This window comes from Ananas comosus, linkage group 19 (assembly GCF_001540865.1).
Source record: "Ananas comosus cultivar F153 linkage group 19, ASM154086v1, whole genome shotgun sequence".
In the NCBI taxonomy this organism is placed as follows: Eukaryota; Viridiplantae; Streptophyta; class Magnoliopsida; order Poales; family Bromeliaceae; genus Ananas; species Ananas comosus.
The window spans coordinates 335,050-351,543 of NC_033639.1; the positions used below are offsets into that span (position 1 = coordinate 335,050).

General features: G+C 40.2%; 2 protein-coding genes across 4 annotated transcripts; one reads left to right on the forward strand and one right to left on the reverse strand.

Moving 5' to 3' along the window:
• On the reverse strand, nucleotides 2,641–10,878 carry LOC109724578 (AT-rich interactive domain-containing protein 3-like). 2 transcript variants are annotated; one of them, XM_020253439.1, is made up of 13 exons: nucleotides 10,533–10,878; nucleotides 9,799–10,435; nucleotides 9,667–9,706; nucleotides 9,148–9,200; nucleotides 8,280–8,325; nucleotides 6,683–6,775; nucleotides 5,233–5,355; nucleotides 5,098–5,149; nucleotides 4,951–5,026; nucleotides 4,051–4,117; nucleotides 3,864–3,914; nucleotides 3,256–3,348; nucleotides 2,641–3,165 (listed from the first exon to the last, which is right to left on the reverse strand). In XM_020253439.1, the coding sequence occupies exons 2-13, from the start codon at nucleotides 10,407–10,409 to the stop codon at nucleotides 3,067–3,069; spliced, it is 1,404 nt and encodes a 467-aa protein (XP_020109028.1). In that variant the 5' UTR covers nucleotides 10,410–10,435; nucleotides 10,533–10,878; the 3' UTR covers nucleotides 2,641–3,066. The 2 variants fall into 2 exon arrangements, with proteins under 2 accessions (XP_020109028.1, XP_020109026.1); XM_020253437.1 differs by having other exon boundaries at nucleotides 9,799–10,878.
• On the forward strand, nucleotides 11,408–15,581 carry LOC109724577 (SWI/SNF complex subunit SWI3B). 2 transcript variants are annotated; one of them, XM_020253436.1, is made up of 6 exons: nucleotides 11,408–11,734; nucleotides 11,816–12,210; nucleotides 13,978–14,370; nucleotides 14,528–14,644; nucleotides 14,868–14,962; nucleotides 15,079–15,217. In XM_020253436.1, exons 1-6 carry the CDS (start codon nucleotides 11,476–11,478, stop codon nucleotides 15,080–15,082), a joined length of 1,263 nt encoding a protein of 420 aa, XP_020109025.1. In that variant the 5' UTR covers nucleotides 11,408–11,475; the 3' UTR covers nucleotides 15,083–15,217. The 2 variants fall into 2 exon arrangements, with proteins under 2 accessions (XP_020109025.1, XP_020109024.1); XM_020253435.1 differs by having other exon boundaries at nucleotides 11,410–11,734; nucleotides 14,528–14,651; nucleotides 15,079–15,581.

A 16,494-nucleotide genomic window follows, 5' to 3' on the forward strand; every position in this document is an offset into this window, starting at 1 on the left:
AAATTTAGCCAAAAAGCCTAATTGCCTAGCGGCATGTACTTTGCCCAACACAATGTGACGCACATCTAACTAAAAAACCAAAACAATGAGGCTTTATTTAATTTATCTCATAGCTAATTCAGATAGAGAATATATATATTATCCTATATATATAATATACACTATATATCATACTATATACTACTATAGTATACTATATATACTAAGTATGGACCGCGACCACCGGCGTACAGGGACGGGTCAGGCAAAAAAGTGCTTAAAGATAGAAACCTTAAAATCTAAAATATTAGTTATTAGATTGCACCAGAAAACAGGTAAAATTACCTTTGCATGTTAAAAATTATCATACTCAAAGAAATCTTTATCGTGTTAAGGGGGTCAAGCATCGTCTTTGTAATCGGAGGTCTGGATTTGGCGAAGTGGCGATGAGGCTTGGTCAGGCCGAGTTACAATCAAAATCTATGACACCACATGTCTAGTAAACTTTAAGTACGGCCAATATGCCATTTTTACGCTTGAGCTTTGTAAACAAAATGTTTAACGCCAACCACAGCACCTTCTTTTCTGCAACAATAGTGATGGCTTTTTTATTTTTTTTTTATACTAGTAGTCTTTTTGCAACTATGTATGATGCCTAGAGTAGAAGGTTCAATAATTCACATTTTCCTTCGTAAATGATTATTTAAATGCTGTAAGATCCATTATAATAGTTCTATCAAATCCGCAGCTTTATAGTAGACCGATGGTCCCACAAAATAATAATCAATAATAATCTCCATGAGAGAGAGAGAGAGAGAGTAGAGAGGAGAGAGAGAGAGCGCATGCACTACCCCTCCATAAAGTGCACATGCATGGGTGAGATGCAGTGGCAGTGCAGTGCAAGCGAGATAAAAGCTCCCCACCACGAACACCACACCGAACCTCAAACCACCCATTGATCTCATCCCATATGGCCCACCACAATTGCTACAGGTATAATACAAAGAGTAGGGAATTTGAGATTTGCCAATGTCATATTATTTATACAGTTAACTTCCAGGACAAATTAACCAAGTTTCCACAGGTACCTCTGAGTGCAATATCCTAAAGTCTAAGACAGTGTTCGAAAATGCCAGTGGGATCCTCCTCTGCATTGGAGCTCCCTTTGGTGCATGTTTTACTGACTTCTCACACTTTTACTACTGCTACGCTGTTTGTCTACGTTCTCGCGCGCAACGACGTAAGGCCTAGCAACACTACTGCCAGTTGCTGACAAGCTGAAGTAGAAGCGCGGAGTGTTGAGTATCACCGACGGAGCTCAACTGGAATGCTGGAAATGGCGGTGGAGGCGGCTGGTGGTGGGGGGTGGAAGGGTATGGGATGGGGTGGGCAGCGGACGGGGAAAGGCGGAGGGGAGGCGGCGGTGGATGGCGGAACTGGCGGCGGCGGTGGTGGCGGCGGCGGGAAAAGTGTGGTCGGGCGGTGGCGGCGGTAGCCGGAAGGGAAGCGATGCGCGGTGAGAGAGTGCCTTGGCTGGCGGTAGCGGAAGCGGAAGTGGCCATGGCGGCAGCACTGGTAGTAAAGATCATGGCGGCAGTGGAAAAGGAAATGGCGGTGGAGGTGGCGGCAGCAGTAAAGGAGGTAGAAGTAGCGGCAGCGGCAATGATAACAGTCGTGGCAAAGGCGGCGGTAATGGTAATGGAAAAGGCAATGGCAGCGGCGGCGGTAATGGCAATGGCGGTGGCCGCAGAGGCGGCCATTGTAGCAAAGGTTGCAAAAATGGCAAACCCAGCAGCAAGAAAAAAGACGGCAGTGGCGGCAACGGCAGTGGAAGCAGCAACTGAAGCCAATGAAACATGATTTCTGCAAAGAGCCCAGGATTTATGATGCCAGTTGGAGTTCAATTTGCTAGTGTGCTACTTATTTGCTTGATTGAAGCAAAACCCTAAATAACTCTGTTATGATGTGTGGTTGCTCAGTGTCTAAGTCATGTGTCTACCTGAGATCTGATAAAATTAATATATATATATATATATATACATGTATGCTTGATTATGGTGCCAACAACTCTCCATGCAATTTGGTTTGCAAATAAATTCCAAAACACAACACCAACAGATTCAAGTTTATACACATCTTCTGTAGAGCAAACATACTGATCTAATAAATCAAAAAATTTTGACTACTAAGCAGAGATTTGCCTGAATCAAGCAACTTCTACACAGCTTACTCATCAGCAATTAATAATCATATATATAACTTGATTACCTCTCTTCTTAGGAGTACATACTCTGGTCTCTTATCCTGCCTCCCCTGCAGAAGATTAGGATGGAAACATTCTTAACAAATTCACCTGTCCACAATCCAGGATTAAATGTTCTGATAGTCTCTGAAATTTCAACGAATTACATCTCGGTTCCTCATAATTCGCTTAGACGCATCTTTCATAAGCACAGCTCCTAGTAGAATGAGAAAGTTTGGACGGAAAATGGACCGAGAGATGACACTGCAAGGAATAGGAAAGAACAAGGACAAAACTGTTTTAAGTGAAAAATCAGAAACAAGGATCGCCTCAGCTTTTCACGACGTGATAACTACATACAAACAGCACATTTAACACACAAAAGACCAATCTACATAATCTCCTCATCTTCACGTCGCGAAGAACCGGCTCATCATCGTGGATAACACCAAAAGTTAATAATTTACTGAAGTATCATACTGTCAACGCAAAATACAAAGTGACATCCTTTTAACTTCACTCAGACAACTTCATCATCTACAGTCGGACAACTACATCTACCTAAGCTATCTAGATATTGTCTATTTTCTCTTCAGTCTCTTCAGTCTCATGCAACTTATATTAGCAGCAGCAGCAGCAGCAAGATTTTAGTCTAAAGACAAGATAATAGTAAGAGTTAGCCTAAACAAGCTTCTTAGGTAAAGCTAATTTCTGCACAAACTTGAGTTTCTATGTGTCACGCCCAGAATAAGTTCCGACCCGTAAAAAGCTAAGACTGACGAGGGGACAAGAGTGCGAATGCTTAAAGCTGTGCACTTTCGTCATAGATATGCAACAGGGTCAGGTCATGACTGCTCAAATGGCGCACGCACGAATAACTGTCCGTGCAAAGTAACGACTGCCGAAGTTTGATGCGGGTCGATGCGCGAGGGCAAGTTGACGACCTGCAGAGAATTTCCGATTTCGTTGGCGATAAATATACTGATATATATAAAGTGTTTAACTAGATTGTATGGTTCAGAATTTGGATAAACCTTCTTGAAGGGGGTGATGCCCCATGGATTGTCGGGCTGTTCTGGCTCGCCCGAAATAATCAGTCGGCCGGCTGGATCTGATTGAACTTGCACCTGTGTTCGTTAAATATTTAGTACACCACATATATAAGAAGTAACAATATACATATTTATCCAGGCAAACTTCTCTACAGGTAACTACACCTGCAAATCCGGATTTTCGTGTGTACCCCTCAAGAGTTAAATTTCTTACAGTTCTATCCTTGTACTTAAAATATGCTCCTATTTAAGGAACATTCTATAATATACAAAACCACTTCCCACTATGAATCTCATGACTCAAAGGAGCTGCTTTTTTTTTATGTTAATAAAAGAAACTGCACTCTTGAAAGGGTATAAAATGAAAAATTCAGACTTTACAACAGATGAGTTTGCACTTTGCAGTGAGATATATGTAAAAGCTCATGAAAATATGGATCCCCCCCTCCCCTCTCTCTCTTAAACTACAAAGGATAGTTACCACACACATAATTTTTTTCATGACTAAAAGTTAATTACTCTTTTACCATTCTATAAAGAAAAACAAGCAACTTACAAACAAAAAGAGAAAAAAAGCTAGCATTCTATACCTCTTCACGCAAAAGACCAGGAACTAAAGCATAGACTTCGAAACAATCTTTCTGCATGAAACACATCATTGAGAAAAAGCTCAATATAATAAAATTACAATTTTGAATGCATAAATAAAATTAGTTCATGGGCCCTGTAATAATTAACAATGAGATAAATAAAGCCATAGTTTGTAACAGAACTCACAGTTTTCCGCACATTTATCTTCACCCAATCAGCAGGAGGCCCAATATCAACAACCATTGAATCAACTCTGCCAAAACACAATTATCGTCATCAATTAAAAACCACTTCATAACTGGAAAAAGTAAAGCAGCATATTTAAAGAATTGTCTTCAATGCTAGGTTTAAGAGTGCATTCTCCAAATGCAACAGCATTGGTACTCTAGAACTCCCAGAAAACCCGAGAAAACCAGGAAACTCCAGTTCTCCAATGCTTTGGAATGGTAGTGAGAATCTCTACTGCAGAAACACTTGGCGATCCAACGGTGATGGGAACCTCCATCAGATAAGCATGCACCTGATGCTTCTCCAGTGAAAAGCGCCACCACCGTATTTAGCATTGAAGGAGCAAAGCTCCAAAACACTTCTAAATTTATTGTAAAGCATGAAAATGGTTGCATTTGTATAAAGCAGTCCCAAAGACCCGAACTAGGCCTATTGAGAATGTGTTCTGCAGATGCAAGCAATTTGATGCTTTAGCAGCTCATGAAACCCAAAAGTGCTCTAAAGCATCATGGCAATTAGCATTTGGAGAACGCATACCCAAACTAGGCCTGAATGTATGCCGCTAAACAATGAGTATGAATGCCATGGTAAAATTAATGCAGATTTTCCACACAACAAACTGAAATAAAGTTAGTTACAAACAAACAAAGGCAGGTTAGCATGGTCCTCGAGTCATGACTAGATAGCAATCAAGACATTCATCTTTAAGGTAAAGAATATCTGAATTATTAACTAGCTGCCAGTTCCAAGAAGTCTACTCTCTGAGAATGTTCATAAATTTTAATATAAAGAAAGAACAAATAAAAACAAACGGAGAGAGCAAGAAAATGAGAATAAACAACAAAAAATGAACTTAACTGTTGCTTATCAGCTTTTGCTCGTGCAACTTTATCACTGCGCTCCAGGCTTGATGCTTTTTTCCGCTTCGGTGACCCTAAGAAAATCATAAATAAAAGTAAATAACCAGATATATTACTGTCGTTGAATAAGCTTTAGTAACCCTACCTGAACTTTTAAGATTCTTATCCCGCTTCAGAAAAGAAACAGAGCTCTTGTCCTAATAAAAGGACGATACGAGTTAGATAAATAATATCATAAACCAAGAAAACATTCATAGAAGCTCAAAAATGTTTTGCAAACCTTAATGATTGGGTCTGCAACCTCGCCATTACCCAATAAGCGCTGAGAATGCCATCCCTGCATAGCACGAGCAGCAGCATCCCTTCTGGCTCTCCCTGAGCCTGATGATTGATCGACGCCCACCTGCAAACAAATATATTAACAAACAAAAATAATAATCCCTTTGTTTGCTGTTTCTTTTGTTCATTATAAATTTATAATTTTCAGTCCGATTGATGCAAACCGAGAGGTTGTCAAAGCTGAATTTTCAACTTCGCTTTTGTTTAAAGGTATTTCTTGAAATGAACACCGTCATTCCTTTCAATACATACCTAATACCAGACTGAGATACATAGAATAATAGGAATTGAGTCACATAAAGAGTTTTAACATTAAAGACCACTTGTCCAAATCCCAAAAAAAAGGAGGCCAGGAGACTAGGGCAAAACCTTTCTGACTTTACTAACAGTTGCCATTAGAAACCAAATGCTGACAGGCTCACATCAAGATCGGAATTTTGACATATACATTTCTCATCATTGCAGCCAGCATATGTAAAGTAGCAAAATGCGTAAAAGACACCCAAGAAAAAGAAAAAAAAAGCCGACTACACAGTGAAAGGGGAACCATTGAGAAGTCAAAGTGGTCATAACAAGATAAAACACATTATATACATAACATATCAATATGAATGGTAATTGATAATATAGGTTGCTTATGTAACCTGGGGAAACAATATAACATTTAAATGCAGAGAAGCCAAAAGTAGTCATAAGAAGATAAAACGCATAACATGCGTAACATATCAATATGAATAGTAATTGATAATGTAGATTGCTTATGTAACGTAAGGAAGAATAGAACAGAAAAATTCAGAAAAAAAAATAAAACAGTAACCCTACTGCAAAAAAGGCTATGGGAGCCAACCGAGCTAGAAATGCAGACAAAATAAAAAAAGGCCTGAGACAGATGTTTTGAAAGCCATCTTTTACATGCACAAAGGTTGACAGAAAGAATAGAAAATAAAAGCTCAGAATAATAGAGGATTTGAGTTTTGTTGGAGCAGTTAACAGTTGCGTTGACAGTAAGAATCCCTTTTATCTATTCAGCTCTAGGTAAGGGAAATATTATCAGGCAACAAAAAAGTGCAAATAGATCTCTTTTTTACCGCCCTATAACCAATGGATTCTGGTGAATATAGGTCAAGTATCATAATATTGTTCAAAATAGATGAAAAAGAAGAAGTTAAAAGATACATTAAAATGTACCGAATAAAAGCCAATAACAACAAGTGCATGTAAGTTTAACAGGAAAGGGAACAATGGAAGAGGTTTTTCTCCAAAAATTCTTGATTAACAGAAAGCAAAATAATACTACTAGTGTTACCTACAATAATAACAAAAGTGAAACAAGATCTCTGTAGTACACCACAAAACAAATGAAACCTGAAATGCTCAGAAAGAGTTCTTACCTTGGTGTCAATGCCTATGGGATTCGTGAGATTAGGAGCAGGTACTTGGAGCTCGCCAGTTTGAATTTTATGTTTCTCGTACTCAAGAAGTGCCTGTAAAAACAAAAGGAAGATCTGAAAGACTGGAATAAAAATCAATATGAGAAAAGGAGTATCATTTCAGGAATCCACATAAGTAAGAAAAGAAAGAATCAAGAACAAAGATAATCCTGTATTCAATGTGAAATTTGACAAAGATTGTTCTCAAGAACAAAGATAATCCTGTATTCAATGTAAAATTTGACAAAGATTGTTCTTCCACTTATTTCATCTTTTGGTGCTTAGACAACCAAACTAGTATCAGGGATAGCAGCTAGGAGAATATATTACCCTACTTTGATTTCTACAAACATGGTTCCCTTGCAGATCATCAAGATCTCGTATTTCCATGAGTAATTGTTAAACTTTCTATCAAAAACCATATCTCCTCTAAAAATCCCTTGCACCAAGTCATCAAAATCTTGCCAAATATAAACTCAGTAGTTTCAGACATCTAGTATTTTGTCCTGCATATGTACTGATGGCAATAATCACAATAAATCCCGTACCACATCTATAACATCTCTAAAGACAGTCTCCCAACAAGCAGAGAAAGAACTCCTTTTTTTTGGTGTAACTACTTTAAGCCGTATGAGAGGAAACCTTCACGTCCGATAGGTTCCATTGGAAAGGCCTGGCCCCTAACGTAAGTATGACCCCTTACTCTACTGCATTCACAACTCACAAAAATTATGGCCTCATTTCACCACCCTGAACAACTGTACTTACATGGTCTAGCAGCCCTATACAAATTGCCCACTAGTTCCTGCACCATTATTGGCTGCAGCACCCTGGTACCCTTGTGACCCTAGGGACATGGAGAATGCTCCATCGACTCCATTTTCCAAGTATTACTATTATTTTTCTCCCCCTTAAAACCATAAGGAGAGGAAGAAGTAAATGGTTCTCTAAGATTTTCAAAATTTGTCTATCTCTTCTTCAAGCTATTGATTGGAAGGCTAGTCTTCCAACTCAAGTTTGTCTAAGGAGAGGTCATTAGTGTCAAAAAAGGACTACATGGCCCTCCCCTTTAAATATAAGAATGGCCTATCCTCATGACATTCTCCAATTCTGCCCGTACCACATAGCAAAGCTTATTACTGTTAGTTTCTAGATGTGTTATCCTCTCACCTATACATTTGGTCTCTTATAAACAGAAGATACTCCATTGCTCATACAACCAAAAAATTAAATGTGACCACATCGGGCTAAAATATCTGATACTGCATCACTTTCTTGCATTATATTAACTGCCTATCTTTTCCTATTATAAGTCTATTTTGTGTTTGCCAACTTAATTCATAGCAGAAGTGATATCAACCATGGGCTTGTAATATGGACAAGCCAATTATTAAGGTTGACAAAGTTGTTGAACATCATCTGCAAATCAATGTAATCATGTTGAAGAGGTCTATGGTGGGCTATCACGCCTAGAACAGAGCTTGATCTAAAATATTAAAAAGTAAAAGAGCTTAAACATCAAGAATTCACTAAGTAACTCATAAGGCCTTATTATTACCTTCTCATAGAAACCTCGGAAAGTCCAGGAGACAGTTGTACAGGTCCTGCACACAAATGACAACATTATTAATAACTTTAATGGAACAAGTGGTTCAAAGTAGTGCTTAATGTATTTTAATCCTCAATAGGTTGTAGCAGCCCTGCAGGCTTACAGTCCAAAATTCTGGAGATCTTGCATGCATAGTAGAAATATTAAAAACACCGTATAAAGGACCAAATAAGTAATACTTGCTAGTGCCTGCTTACCTGGTGGTCCTAAGTTTCCAGATGAATTAATCTAGAAAATATTAAAGAACTGGACATGGAGTAATTATTGCATGGACAGTGGTCTACAATATGGGCCATGAATGCTCAAATGTAGAAGCCTTAAACAAGTTTTGAGTTATTACTGTGCCTGCTTACCCGGTGGTCCTGCAAAATGGGTCACAAACACTTGCTAGTGCCTGCTTAATTGGTGGTCCTAAGTTACTAGATGAATTAATCTAGAATATATTAGAGAATTAGGCAAATGGAGTAATTATTTCATGGACGGTGGTCTACAAAATGGGTCACGAATACTCACACGTAGGGTTAAAATGTTTTATTAGAATGAATTTATTGCCATTCCACCTCTGGATGAGATACCACTCCGGGGCCAGATTAAAAATCAGCGAATTTAGATGATTCCCATTCCAACTTCCAATAGGATTTGGAAATGACATTTCCTCCCACCAAACCATCGGAATAGAAGAAAATCATTTAAATCCCCATTCCAATCCAAAACTTCTCCGACCAAACGTGCTGTCGTACATAGTTTTCATTGCTCAAATCCACTAACAAATGTCAATAAGAATAATATCTAGTGAATAAGATAACCAAACTCTTACTTCGGAGGCTTGAAGGACTCTCCCACTTGCCGCCATAGTTTGCACGATGTCACCTGAAGATACAATTTGAAAGATAACTGGATCAGCACAATATATACCACAGGTCAAAGGTAAAGGTTGAAGAAAATAAAGATTTTGGGACAAGAAGTATATGAATGGCATCTGAAAACCATTACCCTGCTAAGAATCATGACCAGAACTTTTCAGATGAATCAGTTTTCTCATATTTTGATTAGTAACGGGTAGAAGAGGCATAATTCAAAGTGGAAAGGTAAGTAGAATGAAAAACAATGTTCCTCTGTCGTTTTACATGCAACATTCGTAGCCAAAATTGCAATAAGTTCATTTTCAACATAGGCAGTAGAATTGGCAAAAGCACATAGGCGGTCGTAGGAAGAGCGGTTACTTTTCTCACCCTTTAGCCACTTAAGTAGTAGCATTGCTAAACATAAATCAAGCCACGTAAAATTCTACACTATGAAAAGAAGACTAGGCAAGATCAAAAAATGGAACATATACCTGGTCATAACCACCCAATCTAGTCACCTGTCTCCACAACCTGGAAAAACAAGTCGAATAAAAACAAATTCTTTATCATAGATTTAGCACAAAAACATCCTAAATTTACGAAGATAGTGAATAAGTACTCACTTAAGGCAATTCAGCCCTTCCCCGTAGAACTTTGGCGGCTTGAACTCCATGCTCCTCTCTTTAAAGAAATTCTCCAGCTCCCTCATGAAAGCCGACTGCTCCTCCTCGCTTCCAGAGTCCTCACCATCCAGGAAATGCTCGAACGTGAAAGAATGGGTAGCACCCTCTGAAGGCGCCGACTGGTCTCCTCCCCCTCCTCCTCCGCCATTATCTTCCTCTTTCACTGGCGTGACTTCCAATTGAGCATCTTCTGATTGAGGAGCTTCCTTCACAACCACTGGTAATGATCCACTTCCATTCTCCAATTGGGCGTCGACCATCTCCCTATCCTCTTCAGTTTTCACATCGGATAAGCAGTTCGGATCAGACCTATCATCAATCCGCTTCATTTCGGCGTCTTTGGCGGTCTCTTCAGCAGGAGCAAACTCAACAGGATTCTCTACTGACTCCGAGCTATTTTTGGGATTAGGCTCGGTTTCAATCTGAGGGATTTCCTTATCTACAGGGTTCTCAACCAAAGATTGGGCACCCTCTTCTTTAACTTCAGCATCTACCGGCTTATCACCGGGTGTCTCCTTCTCCGGTCCCATGTTATCCCTCCGCTCGCTCATCGTGGCTCCTAATCTCCTCAACAAACCTAATCCAAACTCTGCTCAGTATACGAATCAAACTCAAAGGAGCCACAAAAACCCTCCTTTTCACAAATTTCCTATACAATAATAGGTAAAGCTCACCGCTTTTGACACCGATGAAACGCTACTTTCTCCTCCGAGAACGGAGCCGAGTATCCCCCCCGAAGACGAATGCGATAGGGCTTAGTTCCTCAATCGATAGAAAACCCTAGAACGCCGAAGAGAAGAAGAGGAAAAGAGGGAGAGGAGCGTAACTGGTCTCCGCAAATCGATTCCCTACCAGTGGAATACGGCAAGGAGAGTAGGGGAGAGAGTTTGGAGCTTCCAAAGGAGCTCTAATGGCGGTTGGGGCTTCGTTCCAAACCCTAATTAGAAAAATATAATCGCACGAGAGAGAGAGAGAGAGAGAGAGTGCGAGAGAGACGAGCTTGAAATGTGCCGCAGAAGGAGGCTCCCGCATTAAGCTTTTGTGCGCAGCAAAAGCCAAACGTGCACCCGGTGCACCAGGTGCACCGTAAACCAAGACGTCTGTTTGTTCTGAACGGTATAGATTGACATAGGACGTGTGATTAACGGTTAATAAAGGGATGTGTACCATGTATGGATGAACTAGGTCCAGGACATCTTTCCTTCCAAACCTGTCGTTCGATTGGTCGGATCCTCCCACGTGAGGGACCACCCATCGCACGTGCGAGCGACGCGCGTGGATCTAACTTGACCGAACCCAAACCCAAAGGAGCTTATTAGAAGGATCCGAAACCGAACTATATCAGAATCAGTAGGGATTATCTCTTGGACCCGGTGCATGAGGCGCACCTGCCCATCCCTGAACCGCCACCTCTATCAGCCCTCCATGATGGTCGGATCAGCAGTAATGAGATAAGATGGACGGCCCGATAGGGGCGAGGTTTACAAATGTAACGATGCACTAGGTTCAGGTATATTTTGTAATTAAATGCCACTATATATATACATATGACTCGGATCGAATAGGGTTGGATCCGATAGTTTAGTGGGTCTCTCCTCTCCTGCCTCGTCCCCTCCCATGGCGACGCCTCCGCCGCCCACCGGAACCCTAGCCTCCGCCGCCCCGGCAACTCCGCCTCCGCCGCCCACCGGAACCCTAGCCTCCGCCGCGCCGGCGCCTCCACCTCCGCCGCCGCAGTCGCCGCACACTCCGTCGACCTCCGCCGTCAAATCGGAGGTACACGCCGCCGAGGCCGCCGCAGATTCAACCCCCATCGTCGCCGCCGCGGCCGCCGCCGCCGCCGTATCCTACACCATCACCATCCCCAGCTGCTCCGGTAAGCTCTCCTCCGACCACAAACCCTAATCTCACCTTCCCCAAACCCTAGCCCCTGCTAAGTTTACTCCGATTACGCCAGGGTGGTTCTCGTGGGACGAGATCCACGAGACCGAGCGGAGGCTCCTCCCAGAGTTCTTCGACGGGAGGTTTTCTTCGAGGAACCCTAGCGTGTACAAGTACTACAGGGATTCGATCATCAGGCAATTCAGGGCGCAGCCGTGGAGGAAGCTCACGTTCACTGAGGCGCGCCGGGGGCTGATCGGCGATGTCGGATCGGTGCGGCGCGTCTTTGATTTCCTCGAGGAGTGGGGTCTGATCAACTACACGCCCTCGGCGAAGCCGAAGGAGAGGCGAGAGGCAGCAGCAGCAAAGGAGGAAGAAGAAGGGGAAACTGCAGAGAGGAAGGAGGGCCCTAAGAGGCTCTGCACCAATTGCCGATCCGTTTGCGGCCTCACATGCTTCACCACTGATAAGGTCGTCTTCGTCAGTGATTATCTTAAACTCTTTGTTGTTAGTTCATGCACAAAATAAACATGAACTGATGAAAGGCTCTAGACAAAATTTCAGTGTAGGTATTCACTTGATATATTACTATATTAGATAGCTTTATGCTTGAATTGCTTAATGTCGATTTGTCTTGTTACACTACTCAAATATGACACATTTTTGGTTTAAATATTCTCGATCTCTATTACATCACATAAGCAACATGTCCATTAGTGTTTTAAAGTGCTAGATATGCTAGACAACTTCTGAGTTCTATATTATTGTAAATCGTTTTCCATGTGTTTGTGTAAAGTAATATGCAATTGGAAGTCCTTTGTGTTTTCAAGAATCAATTTCCCACCATCCAGCTTGACTCGCCCTCTCGAACCTAGAAGTTGCCATTTCTAACACACACATAGTTGGTACATTCTTAAGAGGGAAAGAGGAAGTATATTTAGTAAACCAAAACAGTTTCCTTCAGACTAATAAAGAACCATTTATCTAAAGTCTCATGTCCCTGCGTGAGAACGAACCTCAATGCGTTGTCTGCTTGTATAATTAGGGAGATGTATCTTTATTGCATACTTTTTTCATAGTTTTCATGAATTTTTTATGAGTTGGCATTGTATTTTTCAATCAGTATGTATAAGTTATGCATACCTATCAAAGCATGTGAAAGCATATTAAAAGCCAAAACATTTGACATCGCATTAGCTTAAGGCTGCATTTTTTATCAGTGAATAAATATTTAGCTTCTTCCTTAGACTAAATTGTCAAATTTCATCATTGATTGTGCTTCATTATTTGCTCTTAAAGCCCTGTCCAGACTATCTTCATCTTTACGGGACTTCATGGAAGGGTTACTTCCAAAAATTACGCAAGCCTAGAGCACAAATTACGTTAGACTGTTCTACCTAGTAGTCGCCCTTATAGCTCTCATGACTATGCACATATATCCTAATTTTCTTCAGCTAGGAATTAGCATCAATTTCTAGAGGTTTTGATTCTAAACAATAGCTGGTCATAAAACCCTACCAGTTAGCTTAAGAGCCTTCTCATCTCTGTGCTTTATAGGCTTTATATGTTTATAAATAGGCTTAGTTGATAATAATGAAAATATCTTCATTAATAATAATTGCTTTTGTCAAGCAGAAATCATTATACTAAAGCATCCATTGTACATGTCTTTTATTATAATGTGCCTATCGCTATTGCCCAGCAATATTTAGTTCCCTGCACCTCTACTCATCATCTTTTCAAGGTGAATGGGCATTAATGTAGAAAATTACTTCTCATTCTTTCTCTTCGATTTTTGGGGTTCTTTTGATATTATCAGCTTGTTGACTTTCGATTGCATTTGATGAGATGCTCTAATGTAATGTATGCTTGCTTCAATTAGCTTCTGCTCAAAATTAGGACATTAGCCCTGTTTACATTTACGACTTTTCGTGGCCTAGTTTGCATTGTGATATTCAGTAATACGCATCATTCTATCAGGGTGGCCAATTTATCTTTTCAGTTCAGTTTCTGTTTTCATTAATTTTCTTGTTATTTGGACCGGAAGTTGTTGGCTGTGACTAATGTTTCAGATTAAATACTGATGTAGAAAAAGCTGCAAAAGGAACTTATGACAACCATTTGAGCTTTTGTTTTCACAGCGAGGAAGAAGTTCTTTTGTGTTCTTCTAGTGCTTCTGTTTTTTTGGATGGTTTGATGAGATTTATAGCTAATCCGCCATCTTTTTCCTGTAACCAGGCAGATATTATTCTCTGCTCAAGATGCTATGTCCGTGGAAACTACCGGCCAGGCCTCAGTAACTTCAAACGGGTTGATAATATGGAAGAATTGAAAACAGAGTGGACTGACAAAGAAAACCTTCACCTACTTGAGGCCATAGTACAATATGGTGAAGAGTGGAAAAAGGTGTCCGAACATGTTGGTAGCAGATCTGCGAAGGACTGCGTTGTCAGGTTCATCAAATTACCATTTGGAGAGCAATTCTTGCGGCCCATTGAAGATGGGGAAGATAATGGGCCTAACGGATCTTACCGAAGTAATGATGAAGTTGCTGCTGAACATGGAGGAGAGAGTTTGAAGCGAAGGCGTCTCACCCCACTGGCGGATGCGAGCAATCCAATCATGGCTCAGGTTTTGTACTTAAGATTTTTCTTGTTAGTTTCAGATCCTAAAATAGCTTGAGAAGTACCAGGCGCAGTGAAATATTGCCATAGTGGAAGCAATTTATGTACTGCTTTAATACTTCTACAGTGTGTATAATGGAACTATTGCAATAATGCTTTATCAGGTTGCTTTCTTATCTGGTATTGCGGGGTCAGATCTTGCTGAAGCTTCAGCTCGTGCTGCCATTTCGGCATTGCATAAGGTCCACATAGAGAAGTCAAAGTTCACCAATGACATCAAGGTAGAAGGTATTGTCTCTAATTATGCTTCACATATTTGTGCGGTTTGGATGGTGGTTTTGACAGAATTGTTTTGCAGCAACTTGTGCTGTTCTAAAACTTCTATTCTCCCATTGTTTCCGATATCTTTAGCTGTTTAAGTACAAAAGCTTCTGTTTGCCATTCTTTCATTAAAATCAATAGTTCGCTTATTTACCTTTCTCTCAAATGGTCAATTTCTTTCAGCTTTACTCGAAGAGGCTGCTGCGAAGGCACAATCACAGCTCGAGGAGGAGCAACAAGATGTGGAGAAATCATTATCAGATATTGTTGAAGTCCAGGTAACACTACATTCCACTTTTGAATTCAAAATTTCAAATAAATACTTCTTTTGCTTTGATCATCCCTCTGTTGTGGAGGATACCAAATAGAAATTATCCACATAATAATTGTGCAGATGAAGGAAATCCAGGATAAGATTGTACATTTTGAGGCGCTTGAATCTCTGTTGGAGAAAGAGTGGCGGCAACTACGTTACATGAAGGATTCACTCTTTAATGACCAGCTGGCCATTTTGCAGCACCAAAACAGGGCCAAGTTTACGGCGATAGAAGATAGAACCGGGAATAAATTTAGAACCACTAGTGATGTAAATATAGTTGAAAAGCAAGCCAACTAGAACTACAATTTTTTATTCTTTTTTATAGTTATCTCACTAAGTGTGGGCCAAATATTCTTGTATATCTAGGCATACATTTGCTGATTTCATCTTCTAGTTTAGAAATTTGGCCTAATGCAAGAGTCCTGCATTTTCCTTCTCTCTTGTTAGATTTTTCTAGTAATTGGGAAGTAGATGTTCTCTGCAATGGTGAAACCTTTCTAGTTTTTGGGTGAAAGCTAACACTCTTCTTGATAATTTTCCAACAACGGCCAAAAAATCTCAGTTGAAATTTCTGAAAAGATCCTGAAAGTTGCTGCTGTATTCTTTTGACCAATTTGCTGAAGCTGTATTCTTTCTCGAGTTGGCATCATTGGTTATTGTATTATGGTTACTCTTTGTGCTATATGGTTTGATGCTTCGACACTCAGTTCTTTGAGATTTGTAATTGTGATGTCATACAGGACGTTGAGAGTTTCTTTTTTCTTGCATTTACTTTATCGTTCTTGTCTTTTACATTTACATTTTTTGCTACTAAGCTTGTGCTTCATCCTTCAGTTGGTTGCAGAGAGAGGTGTTCAGAAACCGAGGATGATATAGCATGGTAAGCCGAGTCTTTTCTTCCTTACACGGAATTCTCTTTCTCTGCACCTTGAGTACTCTCCTAATTAGGAAATTCTATTTAATCTTTTCATGCTGGAAATCCTTTTTTTTTCCCCTCATTTGCTTAGTTTGAAGTATTTCTGCTGTCAATCTTGTTTGCCATCTTTTCTGAAGATGACTATGCTTAGGATTAGAGAGTTAACTAATCAAATGAAAAAAAGGAAGAAGAAATTCTCTCAACCACTTTTTAGAAGTTTGAGGCCTCTTCCTTTAGCCTTGAAGATCTGGTGAAAGGTTGCAGCCTGTGACAGTCTCGTGCACCAGAAGACTTTATATGTGTGTGTGCGCGCGATTGTGTGTATTGAATTTCCCATTTTTCACTCAACAATGAAACTTTGCTTATTTTTTCTTTTGAGGATCGGCGAATCAAATGATATTTCTGTTCTAATTTTTTTCGCCTTGTTCTCCCTCTGAATCAAACCTTTTCTTGCCATAATGTTTGGTTCCTATTATTATCAATGATACAGTTTGGATCCTAGATGTAAAATTATAAGAAAGCGGATCCTCCCTCTCCATCGAAACAAATGAAATTGTGTATATATATATATAGAT

Bases quoted from the DNA above. Each gene is read 5' to 3' on its own strand.
- LOC109724578 (XM_020253439.1), bottom strand. From the start codon at position 10,409: ATGAGCGAGCGGAGGGATAACATGGGACCGGAGAAGGAGACACCCGGT. The intron at 5,027-5,097 runs GTAGGGTTACTA...TGATTTTCTTAG, and splicing joins TAAGAATCTTAAAAGTTCAG to GGTCACCGAAGCGGAAAAAA. The intron at 3,349-3,863 runs GTATAGAATGCT...TAACGAACACAG, and splicing joins CTGGTCTTTTGCGTGAAGAG to GTGCAAGTTCAATCAGATCC.
- LOC109724577 (XM_020253435.1), top strand. From the start codon at position 11,476: ATGGCGACGCCTCCGCCGCCCACCGGAACCCTAGCCTCCGCCGCCCCG. The intron at 11,735-11,815 runs GTAAGCTCTCCT...CGATTACGCCAG, and splicing joins CACCATCCCCAGCTGCTCCG to GGTGGTTCTCGTGGGACGAG. The intron at 14,652-14,867 runs GTATTGTCTCTA...AATTTCTTTCAG, and splicing joins CAATGACATCAAGGTAGAAG to CTTTACTCGAAGAGGCTGCT.